Genomic DNA, 14,400 nt, shown 5'->3' with positions numbered 1-14,400 from the left:
AAAATTACCCTCCAAAGGATGATCCTACTTCTTAGACTAGTCTGTCAAAAGGACCGGTTATCATGATAGAACCAAACCTACAAGAGAAAGAAGTGTACTGAAGATAAGATCCTTCTGAAACTGTTCATTTTAAGTCAGAGTTTTGAAAGCTAAGTTCTCTAAGTTTTCTTCCATTCCCATACCTAAAACTTAACACAAGATTCAACTAAATGTGTTCTAAACGCCTCATTTAAGATACAAACTTCTTTATAAAATGAAAAAATAAAATGTATTTACCATAAGAACAAACTAGGAAAAATATTTGTAACTCAATTTACAGATAGGGACCAATTTTCCTAATACATGAAGAGCTCCTTGGAATCAACAATCAAAAGACCAAGACTCACAACAGAAAAGTGGGTACAAGATAATCGAGTAGTATCCTGAAAAGGAAATACAAACGGTTCTCAAATATATGGAAGGACACTCAATCTCACTTATAATAAAAGAATGCAAATTAAAACTACACTGAGATCCATATGTTTTATCTATTAGACTGATAAAGATCAAAATATCTGAGACCATAACCTTGGTGAAAATATGGGAAAAGTCTCATTATTGCTGGTGGGAAACTATGGCACAGAAATCACCTCTGTATTATAGTTTTTCTTACTGGGACTATCTTTCTAAGACATTTAAAAAATGTAGTACACAAGATATATTCAGCCTGGTGTGAGCTGTTGGTCATTAAAAAAAAAAACTATTGTAGCTATCAGCTTTTATAGAATACTGTTCATAAAATGAAAGAGACAGGTAGATAAGTTTATGAAACTTGGACGATAAAGTGGCAGTACTGACAACAGTACTGCTCCATCTGAGCTCACCTCATGACAGCTTATTGTGCACTTAGTGGGCGTTTAATTAAATTTTCTGGGTGAATGGGACCAAGAATGATGCTGAGGGATGATCAGAATGGTGTAAAACAAGTGAGAATAAGAAATTAGCTAAATTTATCTGAATTGGTAAATTAACTGCTTAAACACTATACTTTTTCAAGAACAAGGCACTGTACACTGACAAATGTTTCCTGAAAAATGAGTCAGCAAGCAACAGAGGCATAGTGTACTTTAGCAGTAATGGTCCCCTAGTGGGTCACACAGTTAGGAAACTCCTCCGACACCAACTCCGGTCCTGGCTACATGATCTGAGGGCTATCTGCTGGAAACACATAGATCTCCATCACTCTAGCACCAATATCCAGACTATGAGTGACACCATTCTGGGCCAAATAGCTTCCAGACGACCACTTGGCTGACCCAGCCACATAAGCAAGCCCAGTCAGAAGCAGGAGCAGAATTGCTGAACTGAGCCCATGCCAGAATTATGGGCTAACAAATGGCTATTGTTTTATACACTAAATTTTGGGGGAGTTTTGTTATATAAAAATCGATACCAGTGGGGAGGTGAATAGGATTGGTGGTCAAGGAAAATTTTTGTTTTACCTGTTTTCTGCTTTTTAAATTTCACAGGAACATATTCATATATTATTTGTTTAATTAACTTATAAAAGTATTTTTATATCAGATTGATATTATAGTAAAGCCCTACTACCACCTTATAAACACATATACATGAAAACAAAATAATTCAGTCTAAATGGGAAAATGAATTTGAAAGGAGACATTAATATTGCTCAGGAAAAACAGGGTCAGTACAAAGTTGCAGGGTATATTTATTACCAAAAAAAAATTAGTGAATAAGAATACATTCATGATCAATGTCTTAATAATGGCTATTATCAGATTCTGGAAGTATTAGGAGACATATATCTCAGATTTTGCTTCCCTGCTGCTTCTGTTTATGCAGCTAATGACCTAGTACATATTCCCTCATTTTAGTTCTCACATGCTATGAAGTAAACATAAGCTGAATAACTTCAGGCAAAAGTTAGTTAACCTCTTCATGCCTCATTTCCTCAACTGTAAAATGGGGATAAAAGTACTTATTTTACAGAGTTGTGAAAATTAAAACATTTAGAATAAGACACACAGTAAAGGGCTCAATAAATGATCTATAACCTCTGTTAGTAAAATGATGTAAACTTAAGGTCTTTTGACTAACTTGGCTTCTATTTTATAACCACTAAGCATCATCAACCAAAGCATGATACATCAAAATTAATTTGAAAAATTTTCCTAAAGACTTCATTAAAAAAAAAAAAAGACAATCTTATTAAAAGTCAAAACAAAACCTCGGAATATATATTTTCTAAAAAAATGAAGAAAACTGAAACTCCAAACAAATTCATTTGGTCCACATTTCACAATTCTAAATGGGTTTAAAAACCAAAGGTTTCAATTTGTGTGTGTGTTACAAATTCAAAAAGGCAAAAAAAGGGAGCAATAGTTCCTACTATCACCTTTGCAATGACCTCTGGCACAGACACCTCCAACTCATTCTACTACCATTTAAAACAACAAAAAAAGAAGTCTTTAGAAAATAAGGCTCTTTCATAAGAAATACACTTCACTTAAACTGCAATATTGGAAAACTGTAGTTACTCCTTGATCAATGGCTTAACACTGCCCCTTTTCAGGGCAAGATCAGGCCTGGATAGTTTTCTGTCTATATATGTATACATCAACAATTTTAAAAAGAAAAGTCAAGCTTGGGTAGGGTACTTAAAAAAAAAAAAAAAAAAAGATTTTTCAAGTGTTTTAAACTGGTAATCACCTAGACTTTAGACATGTGAGTCAATGACCAGAAAAAGCCTTATACCACAACATATAGGTAGTTTAGTCTGTCCTATTGTGAGGAATGAATAAATGCTATAAAAACTCCATTTTTCATTCCAATTCAACTCAATTTAAAGAGCACCTGGTATACACACAGTAATGTGGCAGATTCCAGACTTAGAAGGGCTGCTGCTAAGTCGCTTCAGTCGTATCCAACTCTGTGCGACCCCAGAGACGGCAGCCCACCAGGCTCCCCTGTCAGGCAAGAACACTGGAGTGGGTTGCCACTGCCTTCTCCAATGCAGGAAAGTGAAAAGTGAAAGGGAAGTCTCTCAGTCGTGCCCGACTCTCAGCGACCCCCTGGACTGCAGCCTACCAGGCTCCTCCTTCCATGGGATTTTCCAGGCAAGAGTACTTAGAAGGGTTAGAAAAGAAAGAAGCACTTAGAACGGTTAGAAAGAAAGTAATAGTTATGTTACTATGTATGCCAGACAGTTCCTGGTTACTAGTATTTAATCATAATAATCCAGTGAGGTAGAAATTATTAAAACTCATTTTACAGAGGAGGAAATTAAGGCTCACAGAAATAAAATAACTTGTCCAGGGTTTCTCAGTAGCAGGAGGGTCCTGGAATAGGGCTGCGGGGCAGGAGGAACACGAGGGTAGTGCCATATGACTATTCCTACAGACAAAAATACAACACTCCGTGCAGTCAGTCCTTCATCGGCAACGTGAAAGGAGGCTAGGACTGTGGGAAACCAAAGAGGATCTTTTGGGAATGGGCAAAGGAGTCACAGAAGGCTTTCAAGTGGTTAATCTTTGAGTTGTTACTTTAAGGATGAGTAGATTTATAAACTTCAATGCCAAGGTTCACTCCCACCTCCCCTCATCCCCAATATATCAACCAAAATAAATTACTTACTTGAAATTGAGAAAAACAATTTTGAGAGAAATCTTCCTCAGATATTTTATTCCATAGTTTTAAAACAAATAATATGATGACAGATTAATTTTTAGGTTGCTTTTATGTGGCTTGTCTTGGTTTTTATTCTGAAATGAAATTTAGATTAGTCATTTTCTTGTTCTGAGAAACTAAGAGTATGCCAACATGTTTTAACTTCACATATTTTTCACATATCAACATGTATTCTTACTTACAGAGTCTTGCATTTCACCATCTCAAACAATAGCTAATTTAATATATAAATTTACTTTGAAGTATAAATATATATGCAAAATAAGATAGTTCTTTTAATTCTTGTTATACTTCCTTGGTAATTATAATAAATAGAAAAATAGAAAACTGTTGTTAAACTGTTATATATTACACAAGCATTTTTGAGGTAACACGCTTTTTAAAATTCTTTGAATCATTTATATAGTAAATGCTCTCTTAACCCAAAGAAAATTAAATAACTGTCCCCAAGGAAACTGACCTCAACATCTTGGTACTTCCCACAAGCTATCATCTAAAAGGAAAACAGAATTGGACCAAAAAAACCTTAAATTTTCCAAAGACAATTACTGCCCCTTTTTCTCCAAATTTACTCTGTTAGGCATATATTCAATTTCTGCTGCAGAAAACAGTCCAGTTTGCCAATACTAATTAAGAAACAAAATATTTTTCACTTAAAAACGAAATACTTAAAAATCTACCAAGAACTGGAAAAAACACAGGTCATCTGGAAAACTTAAAAAATGACAAAAAACAAAAACAAAAAATACCCCACCCAACCACACACCAAAAGGTTACACAGACTGTCATTAAGAGGATTTTACTTATAATTTGTTTTAGCCTCAAAATGCACCTACTTTATGTCCAGACAGTGAAGAATTTTTCTTTAAATTGCCTAAGACACCTACTCCTGCCTTATCTGGAAACTCTAAGTTAACACAATTTTACCCACAGTTTACTGTACCTCAACTCCTATTATTTATTTCCTCTCTCATTCAGTATTACTGTGGTGTTAAAAAGGCAGTCAGGTACCAAAAGTGACAGACCCCATCCCATGTTCCATATCTTAGTAAGTTTCCAAGTATTTCCCGGAAATATATATATAAGGCGAATGGCAACATCCTCTGAAGCCTACTTAAACCCAACCTACTTAAAAACTCATTTTCCACTCATTTTTAATTCAACAAATTCTAATCAAATTAAAAGACCAGAAAATGTTTAAGTACAGTACCAGAGGAACTCTGAAAGGTCTCCTGATCCATTGCCTTTCCCTTTGGAAAACTATACACATACAATTCTAGTATCAATTTTTGTTTATATCTGTCCTAAATTCTTGTTATAGACTAATCTATAGACATATATGTTATAGACATTATTTTTTAAAAAGAGAGAGCTACAATCATCACAAAACAAATGCAGCTACAACCTATTCTATGGGAAGAGTCTAACACTATTGAACATGGTAGGCCCTCTGAGATTTCTAAACTGTGTAGATGCGCTTTTTTTTTTAACAATTCCTCTAAACTTTTGTATGTTTGTTTTCCAATTATAACCAAGGCCTTTCCAATTCTCAGATGTGGGGAGACAGTGTGAGGTAGTAAGGGCTGAGAGTCAAAATCCCCAGATTTTAGACCCAGCCCCACACCAACCAATTATAGGATACAGGACACTGGACAAATCCTTGAGTTAATCTATCTAGACATCAGTTTTCTTTAAATAAAAGGAAAGAATTTCACCAGAACACTGTTTTCCAACCCCTTTCACATTGTAAATAATATTCATTCAGCACAATAGCCAATAAGAAGTCTTTTGGAGGCATCAACATTGTGCTTGATGAAAAAAAATTATATTTTCTCTATATAATTATGAAAGAAAATTAAACAAAGCTTGTAGCAATATGAATGGATTTCAAATCCAACCTCTTCCACATTAGGGATATTTCAAAATAACAATGATGCTTAATTTTTGCAGAACATAAATATGCTATTAGGCAGTTACCTTTCAGCAAGTTAAATGGCAAATCAGAAAATGGCTAAGAGGATCCAATAAAGGCAAAGTATAGGCTAAGAGCTGGGCCCCAGAGCAACATCCTGCCACCCTGTCCTTTCATCATCAGATGATGCTCTCTCAAGCACCCAGGATACAAACTCCAGTAACAGTTTCATGATCTCTTCTCCATAAGAAGCAGCTACAGTCTCTGGTTGGCTGAAGCAGATTTCAAGTATCAATGGTAAAGCACTTTCTTTAACATACTTAAAATACCAAATAGAGCAATAACTGCTGGTTGTGCTCATCATGGGGCTTCTTTGGTGGCTCAGATGGTAAAGAATCTGCACGCAATGCAGGAGACCCAGGTTCAATTTCTGGGTTGGGAAGATTCCCTGGAGAAGGGAATGACAACCCCACTCCAGCATTCTCACCTGGAGAATCCCATGGACAGAATCCCAAAGGGAGCTTGGCAGGCTACAGTCTAGGAGGTCACGAAGAGTCAGACACGACTGAGCGACTAACACACTTGTGCTGTGCTCATCATGCGATCTGCTTAAGGAGCCCCACAGCCTGCCTTCACAATCCACCCCACTAGGGTCTACCACCTCCAGAGAGCCACACAACATCAAGCGGAAGCTCTGAATTAGAAGACCTCTACTAAAACCTAAAATTAAACAGTACTGCAGTAATCACTGGACAACTAAATATTTATGACTACTATGACCTTATATTTTTGTTCTTTTTTACCAATTGTTGCAAGCACAACATAATCTAAAAAAATTAACTTTGAATAAGTATCACACGCACATGGCAAAAAACCTCCAAAAGTTACTGAAGAGTATACTTAAAAAAAATTAGATTCCCACGTTTGTCCTGTAGGCCACCAGTTATCCTCACTGGAGGCAACCACTGTTGCAAAATTCTCATGTATCCTTTCAGATATATGTGTACATATATATACAATATATATTTATAAATATATATTTATATTTACATATAAATATTCAATTTATATTATATATATATGTGTGTGTGTATATATATTTTTTAAGCCATACAAATGGTAGCATACCACATATGGAGCCTTGCATCTTGCCTTTTTTCCTTTTAATATATCTTAGACATGGCACCAGAGCAGTACATATAGTACTGCCTCATCACTTTAAGGACTTGCCTAGTATTCCACTGGAGAGATACACCATAATTTACTTAACTACTGATTCACACTTAGGTTATTTCCAACCTTTTGCAATGACAAACAATGCTGCCACAAATATTCTTACATGCTCATTTGACACATACATAAAATCTTTTAGAGGATAAAATCCTTGAATGAAGTTGCTAGATCAAAACGTACATGAAAAAGAAAAGAAAGAATAAAAAACAAGGGGGAGAAACTCCCTGGCAGTCCAGCGGTTAGACCTCTGTACTTCCAGGGGCCTGGGTTCAATTCATGGTAGGGTAAGTTCCCACAAGCTGCACAATGCAGAACCCCTCTCCCTCCCAAAGAGGAAGATGAACTACCAAAATATATATGCATCTTAAATTCTGAAAACGACTTCCAAATTGTTTTCCATAGAAAACGAACATTTCATATTCCCACCAGCAATATGTGAGAATGCCCATTTCCCCTTCCTCTCATCCTCAAGTTATACTGTATAATCCATCTTTTCTAATTAGGTATAAAAGGTATGTTGTAGTTTTAATTTACATCTTCATTATAATAAAATCACACATCTTTTCCTAAGAATTCTCTTTGTTCACTTTTTCTATTGGATTATTTTCTAGGAGCTCTTTGTATATTTAGAGGAAATTAGTCTTTTGTGAAAAGTGTACAAATAAGCTTTACCAGTCTATTTCTCTTTTAAGTTTATGATTTTTGTCTCTATATAGAATTTTACTTTACACTGTAAAACTCAGCAATCTGGCTTCAGTTCTGTATCATATTTTAAAAGGCCTTCACCATTCCCAGATTAAAATAATTATCTTACGTTTTTTGTTTGTTTCTACATTTAAATCGTCTGACTCATCTGGAAGCAAAGTTTTTACTTTTCCAGATGACTAAGTAGCTATTCCAACACTCAGTATTAAAGAATCTTCTTCCCTACTAATAGGAAAGGTAGCTTCCATTATCATACACTTAAGTTCTTACACACAAGTCAATTTCTGACCTCTGCTCTATTTCATTTTGCTGTGTCAAAGACATGCTACTCTGCAAAACATTTTAAAATTGAAATCAGTTTACATATAAATAAGTATAATAAAACCAGAAATTATTGGCTTTCTTTAATATAGTAATTCTGCAGTTCCTAAACTGAATTTATATAATCATATTCAACACTTTCATCATGCAATCACATATTTTAGTTGATACTTATTTGAGAGCCCAATATCAAACTCAAGGCTTTTTCTCATATTTCTGATAGTTTTTCCTTAATTTTGTATATATATATTTTCCAAATTATAAAATCAATATATTCTCTGAAGAAAAGCTGAAAAATACAAACTACACCTCCCAGAGATAAGCAACCTTTATATTTTGGTGCATTTTTAATAAATTATTATTTCATAAACTGATTTTTCTCACATAATATACTGATAGCACTTTCCTGTATTATTTTATATTATACTTATATAATAATCATGAAAACATGATTTTAATGACAAATTCTACTAAATATGCCCAATTTATGTAACCACTTCTCGGTTGCTGAACATTTGAGGTTGTTCCCTGTTACGCCTATCATCTATTATTTATTAATTCTTGCAACAAATGCTTGAATTTCAAGCACTGTGGTAAGCAACCATTGGCTGCATAATGGTGAGCAAAAATGAACACATTACCAGCATTTATGGAGGTAACTGGGAAAAACAAACATTAATCTCCTATGTATATAAAAATGACAACTACAGCAAGTGTTATGAAGGAGAGTTTATGAAGCTTTTAGAGTCTATGGTAGGGAAGGCTTCCCTGAGGAAAGATAAATTGGAGTTTAGGTGAAGGAAAAGGAAAAACATTCTAGGCAGAGGGAACAGCAGGTTCAAAGGCCTCATTGTGGGAGGAGCATGGCAAGAATAAGGGACTGAAATAAGGTCAATATGGCTGGAACATAAAGAGCAAGGCAAGAAGGACACGGCTCAAGCCATGGCTGGATAGAGAGGTAGGGGCCAAACTGTGCAAGACCTTGTAAGACATGTAGACGCCACCACATAAGACATGTAGCTTTGTCCTTATCCTAAATGCAATGGAAAACTACTGAAGCATACCAAGTAGTAGGGGGATATAATAAGGTTTGCATTTTGAAAAGATCCCTCTGATTACAGTATAGAAAACAGATTAGAGGGGAACAGAATAGATTGGGGTAGGCCAAGATTAGCAGGCTATTGTTGTAAATGCATCCAAAAATGCTAGCAGTTTAGGGTGGTGATGGATGAAAGAAATAGACGGATTCAAAAGATAATCAGATTTTGTCAAAAGAATTACATTCATAGATCAAAATCCCTAAAACTGAAATTATTGGGTCAAAAAACAACATTTCAAGGATTCTGCTATGCATTGCCAAGCTACTAGGCCAAGAGCAGTTTTCTTTTCATTTGTGAATTACCTTGTATCTGTTCCTCTATTAGAATTTTTAAATTCTTTTGAAATTCCTTTAAAATGACTTAATCCATACTTCCTTCATGAAGCCTTCCCTGACTCCCCTTTTGGCCTGCCAGGTGGTCACTGAACATGTCCGCTTTGAGTCCTCACTTTGTCTTATACACATTTCTTTTATATTCCAATTAAACTATGTTTGAATTATGTTTACATGTCTATCATCTCTCTCCTACATTGTGAGCCTGTGGAGGGTAAAAGTTGTTCATTTAAAAAACAGCTCAATAATATGTACTAAGTTCTCATTAAGTGTTTACTGAATGAACTGAATCACATATTACAAGATTCCACTGTGTCCACAGATTTTAGAGGACTCCTGTTTAATAAGCTTCTGATTAACTTACGGGTTATTTAAAGTCAAGCGTAACACAGAAACCTAATAAAATTTGCAACTCGGGCTTCAGATACCGACTAAAGTGACTAATTTTGTTTGTGGTAAAACACTATATCTCAGTAGTGCTCCTGAAAAATCTTTCTAATATTTATATTCAATAGGCATTGTGTTATGTTAAAATATTGTTAAATGATTTAGCAAAAAAAAAAGAGGCTATGAACAAACAAGACTTTTATTAGAGAAATTATTTGTCATCTAAGTTGTTGATAATTCACTAGCTGGAGAAAGACTGGGCAGGGGGTGGGGGGGATGATGGCAGAGTTCCTTACAGTCATCTCAAAGTCAAGCAGCTCCCTCTATAGTCTGTTTGGCCTACTTTGTTTAATTACTTGCTTTGTGAACATCTCGCTCACACTCTTCTATTTACTCCTCCTCTGCATCTCAGCAGGGAAGCTTTTGAAAGGATAATTCTGTTTTAAATTGATGCTGAGAAAACTGAGAAAGCTATCTAAGCTCAACATGAAGTGAGTTACATCAGGCAACTAATAAGCAAGAGCTGGGATGTGGTAACTGGGCAGCTTCCCAGATTCACCTGAGTCAGTTCCTCATAGTAAAGCCCAAGGATTTTTTTTGAAGTGAAATCCCAGAGCACTCATACCATATTCAAATCTAAGTGAAAAAATAAAAAATGCTGTCTTGTACTGTAGTTAGGTATAACCTGGGTTCCCTCCACTAAAACAAGTTACCAAAAAGTTGTTAAATTGCTCAATACATTGTATGTCAAAACAATATTCAAGTCATTTTTAAGTGAGTGAAAAAAAAGCAAAAGATGTTTTTGGGTTTTTAAAAATAATTCCATCACTTACATATAGAAAATTTAAGTGATTCTCTCAGGAACCAATATCCTCAACCAGCAAGGGATTAAATCAGTCAGGATTTACCATTCAAATCTGAATTTACCAGTTTTTAAAATACCTTTTCAAATTTTACCAACTTAAGATATGAGAGCTTTTAAACCTAATACACTAAATTTATTTCTTAAATTACTCAAATATGCCCTCAAAACATAGGACAATAGGAAGTCAACTGGACTGTTTTCTAAAGCAGAAAAATATTTTTCATGCAATAATAGAAAAACTGAACTAGTAAAAATCTAATAAATGAATCAGTTCAAAATTTTATAATGTACATCTGAAATGGTCAATTTGGAAGATTTCTTCTGCTGCTATTTTTCACAATTTCACTTGAAATGCAAACTCAGTTTAAAAACATTTTCTCCAAACCAACGTAAGGAATTGAGGACTCCCAAAATTAACTACTATACAGGAAAAACTTAATTTTATGATAGTCTGTAACATAGATTTACCGTGTTACAATTTTTCATTAATTTTACAAATTAGTAGATATATAAACATAGTTTGTGATTTCAAACAATAAATCTGTTTTCATTAAAAATTCTAGCATTCAAACTAGAGAACCAAATTGACTTCTTTTTTATATTATTTTCAAAATTTATTTTACTAGGTGGCTGGACTGGTTTTCTTTGGGGAGAGAATTCAGGAGCAGATAATAGTATAGTTTTTGTTTATGCTTATTAACATTAATTTTATGTGCTAGAAATGACTTGATTTCTGAAAGCTGTAAACTCTAAATGTATGCCAGTGACATCAGAATTTTTCACCTTTTGAGGAAACACAAAAATTTTAAACTCAATTCAATAATCCTTAACAACTTAAAGTTTGAAATTCTCTGTATCAAGTTTTGTATCTTTCAATGTATATACCAAAAAACTGATTTACATTATACATCTCAAGGTGTATTTTTAAAAATCCAGGTTTTTTTTAAAGGGGAGTGATGCTGGTAATCTATTGTAAGATGGCCAAGAGGAAAGAAATATGTATTTCTTTCTGCAGACTAGTTCACGTCTTTTTTTAATACTGAGAAACAAAAGTACACCATATTATTTTTTTCATATAATAAAATTACTACTAGCTCAGTAAAATTTTTTTCCAAACTTGCCTATAAAACAAAATTTGCAAATCACTCAAAGATACATATTTAATGACTAGTGTAGAAAAAAAATTATGTGTAGAAAAGTAACCCAAACCATATAAATTATAATAGCCAGTATATGCCACAGTATTAGCACGTCCCCTGATAATTTCAAAATGTGGCTGAACAGTTATATCAACATCACTATCTTATTTTTCCTCTGTACCTGAAGTGAAAAAAAAAACAGTATAATACACTGAAATTCCAATTAGAAATAAAGACAGCACCACCATACTTAAAAGGGCAGAAAATCTACCCATTAAAACATTTTATTGCCTCTATTCTCCAGCCTCTGAGTTTCAGGTGTTACACTTTCAACAAACTGTTAACAGCATTCAAATGCCCCAACTTAAAAAGTCCATATCATCAAAAGCTTTGTCACTATTATAAAAAGAAATATCAAATATCATTCTATCAAATCTCACTAACAACACTGAAATTTTTAACGACGAGAATTCACATTAAAAGACAACTGCTTAGAATGAGTGCTTGAGTTTGGCAAGTGCTATTATCTTGATAGCCCACAGGAAAACTGACTGTAGTAATAAGATGAATGGTGATTAGGGCAAGGAGCATCAAGTGGGAAATGCTATCTAAAATCCCATAGGGCAGTACATAGCTAGAGAGCATCTCTTTCTAGAAGGCAGCTCCATTATTTCACATAGGCAGTTCAAAGCGTGTAGAAAAGCAAAACAATTTAAAACCTTACAAATCTGGCCACTATCCTACTTACACTATCATAAATTCCCAAGAGCTTCTGAGAACGTAGCTTCTGTCTCCCCACCCCACCTGTTCGAAATAGTTTTTGAAAACAAAACAGCCTATTAAAAAGTGTCTTGTCGTAAACGTACGTGTATTTAAAATGCAATCCTACAACCCAGCATAGGGACATTTCTTTAATGTTTGCGTTGCTGGGCTTAGCTGTGGTTCTTATGAAATTGACGCTATTAAGTGGGATGTTTTACACTGGGCGACATAAACATGCATTTCCTTCTTCCGCGGATACACACTTCCCTGAAAGCAACGCACCTGGGGGCGCACCCCTGCCCCCAGCCTCCGAGGCTTTACTTGAAACTCTAAGCAGTTACGATCTGCCCTCACAGCAGAACCACATGGTCACTTCAATGAGAAAGATTATCTGGCCCCAGGCGCCACTCTTAAGCCCACAGCATCTCCAGAAGGGGCAGAGGAGAGCGCTGCTGAGAAGAGGCGACGAGGAGCGACTGACAACAGAGCTGACACTTCCCTACTCCTCAAGCCGCGTCCAGCAAGGGGCACTTGGGAGACGCAGAGGCTGACCGAGGTCCCACCAGTCACCCACCTCAGAGGGGGGCCCTGCGCGCCCGCTCACGGAAGACATGGCGCGGCCACCTGACCCCGTCCTCCGGGGCGAGAGCGACGCCCGCTCCGCATGCCCGCGCGACCCCGAGTGTGCGGACCCGGCTCCCGACCGCCCCACGCAGTGTAAACACTCGGCGCCCGCCGCCTCCCCGCCTGGGGTTGGATGGGGGGAGGAGGGGGCGGAACGCTCTCGCGGACCCACATTTTTGCGCCTCTTGTCATGCTCGGGAGGAAAAGGCGAGGAGGGCGAATGGGAGGGAAGACGCGGCAGCGATCAGCCGAGAGGGCCGGCGCCGGCGGCGTGCGCGCGAGTGCGCGGCGGGGAGAGCTGCCCGGGCGCCCGCCGCTCCCGCCCGCGCCCCGCGCCCGCTTACCTGCCGGGGTCGCTCCGAAGATTCGCACCACCGGCACCTTCTTGACAGGGGCCTGGGTGAGGGGGGATTGGCAGATATCCAGCCCCTGCAGCGGGCTGGCCATGTAGTAGTCGGCAGTCACTATCCTCACTGAAAACATGTTTGCCGCCGCCGCCGCCGCCTCCTCTTCACTGGCGACCTGGCAACGGCAGCAGCAGCGGCGGTTCCTTCCGCAGCGGCGGCCCCACAGCAGCGGCGGCGGCGGCGGCGGCGGCGGCGCCCCCTCCCCTCACACTCAGACACGGCGAGCCGCGGCGGCGGGCGGGGCGGCGTGGGCACTGCTGCCGCCCCCTCCTCAGGAGCACCCGGCGAGGGGCGACCGGGGAGAAGCCCTCGCGCTTTCGTCGGTGCTGCTGCTGGTGCTACCGCCACTGCCGCCGCCGCCGGGAATTACACGGGCTCCTCGGTCCCCGGCTGCAGCTCTTGTTGCCATGATGATGATGTCACGGACGCAACCACTGGGGGAGGGGAGAAGGGGTTGTGTGTGTGTGAGCGTGTGGGGCGAAGGGAGGGCCAAGAGTAGTTGGGGGAGGGGACACGGCGGGAAAGGGAGGGAGCGGGGCGGGCACCCGAGCGGGACACCCAAGCGGGGGGCCGAGTAGGTGTTTTTCTCCCCCCGCCCCCGGGCACGCCGCGAGGGCGGAGGCTGCAGGAGAGCCGGGCCCGCGCTGGGCACGGGGAATCGATGACTCGGCCGGTGGGCACGGCCACCTGGGGTGAGGGGCAGTGGAGGGAGGGGGCGGCGGAGCACCGATGTCATGGATGGGCTCGGAGGGCCCGGCGGGGAGGGGGGCGCCAGTGTTCAGGGTCGTTTTTTGGCGGCTAGGCGGGATTGGCCGGAGCCGCGGCGATCGCGCTCGCCTCGCCGACCGCCATTTCACATCCTGCAGAGAAGGCGGGGGCAGCCGCGGAAACGGCCTTTTACAAGGTAAGAAAACCCGCCCGGG

General features: G+C 38.6%; 1 protein-coding gene and 1 long non-coding RNA gene across 4 annotated transcripts in view; one reads left to right on the top strand and one right to left on the bottom strand.

The window, feature by feature from the left end:
* REV3L (REV3 like, DNA directed polymerase zeta catalytic subunit) overlaps positions 1-13,906 on the bottom strand; it is a 175,300-nt gene extending 161,394 nt beyond the window's left edge. The window contains exons 1-2 of one of the 3 annotated variants that reach the window (XM_018053062.1): positions 13,415-13,906; positions 3,637-3,764 (exon numbers count right to left, since the gene is read on the bottom strand). Coding sequence is in view for 2 of the 3 variants with exons in the window: in XM_018053060.1 (XP_017908549.1) it covers positions 13,415-13,553 (139 nt within the window). In the remaining variant the exon portion in view is untranslated. The remainder of the gene's footprint in view (positions 1-3,636; positions 3,765-13,414) is intronic. The other 2 variants (XM_018053060.1, XM_018053061.1) reach the window with 2 other exon arrangements.
* LOC106502467 overlaps positions 13,552-14,400 on the top strand; it is a 54,592-nt gene continuing 53,743 nt past the window's right edge. The window contains exons 1-3 of the long non-coding RNA XR_001918577.1: positions 13,552-13,878; positions 13,977-14,150; positions 14,280-14,381. This is a non-coding gene — a long non-coding RNA (U1 small nuclear ribonucleoprotein C). The remainder of the gene's footprint in view (positions 13,879-13,976; positions 14,151-14,279; positions 14,382-14,400) is intronic.

This window comes from Capra hircus, chromosome 9 (genome assembly GCF_001704415.2).
Source record: "Capra hircus breed San Clemente chromosome 9, ASM170441v1, whole genome shotgun sequence".
Taxonomy (NCBI): domain Eukaryota; kingdom Metazoa; phylum Chordata; class Mammalia; order Artiodactyla; family Bovidae; genus Capra; species Capra hircus.
Note: the sequence above shows the minus strand (reverse complement) of the source record. Positions and strands in the feature narration are given on the sequence as shown.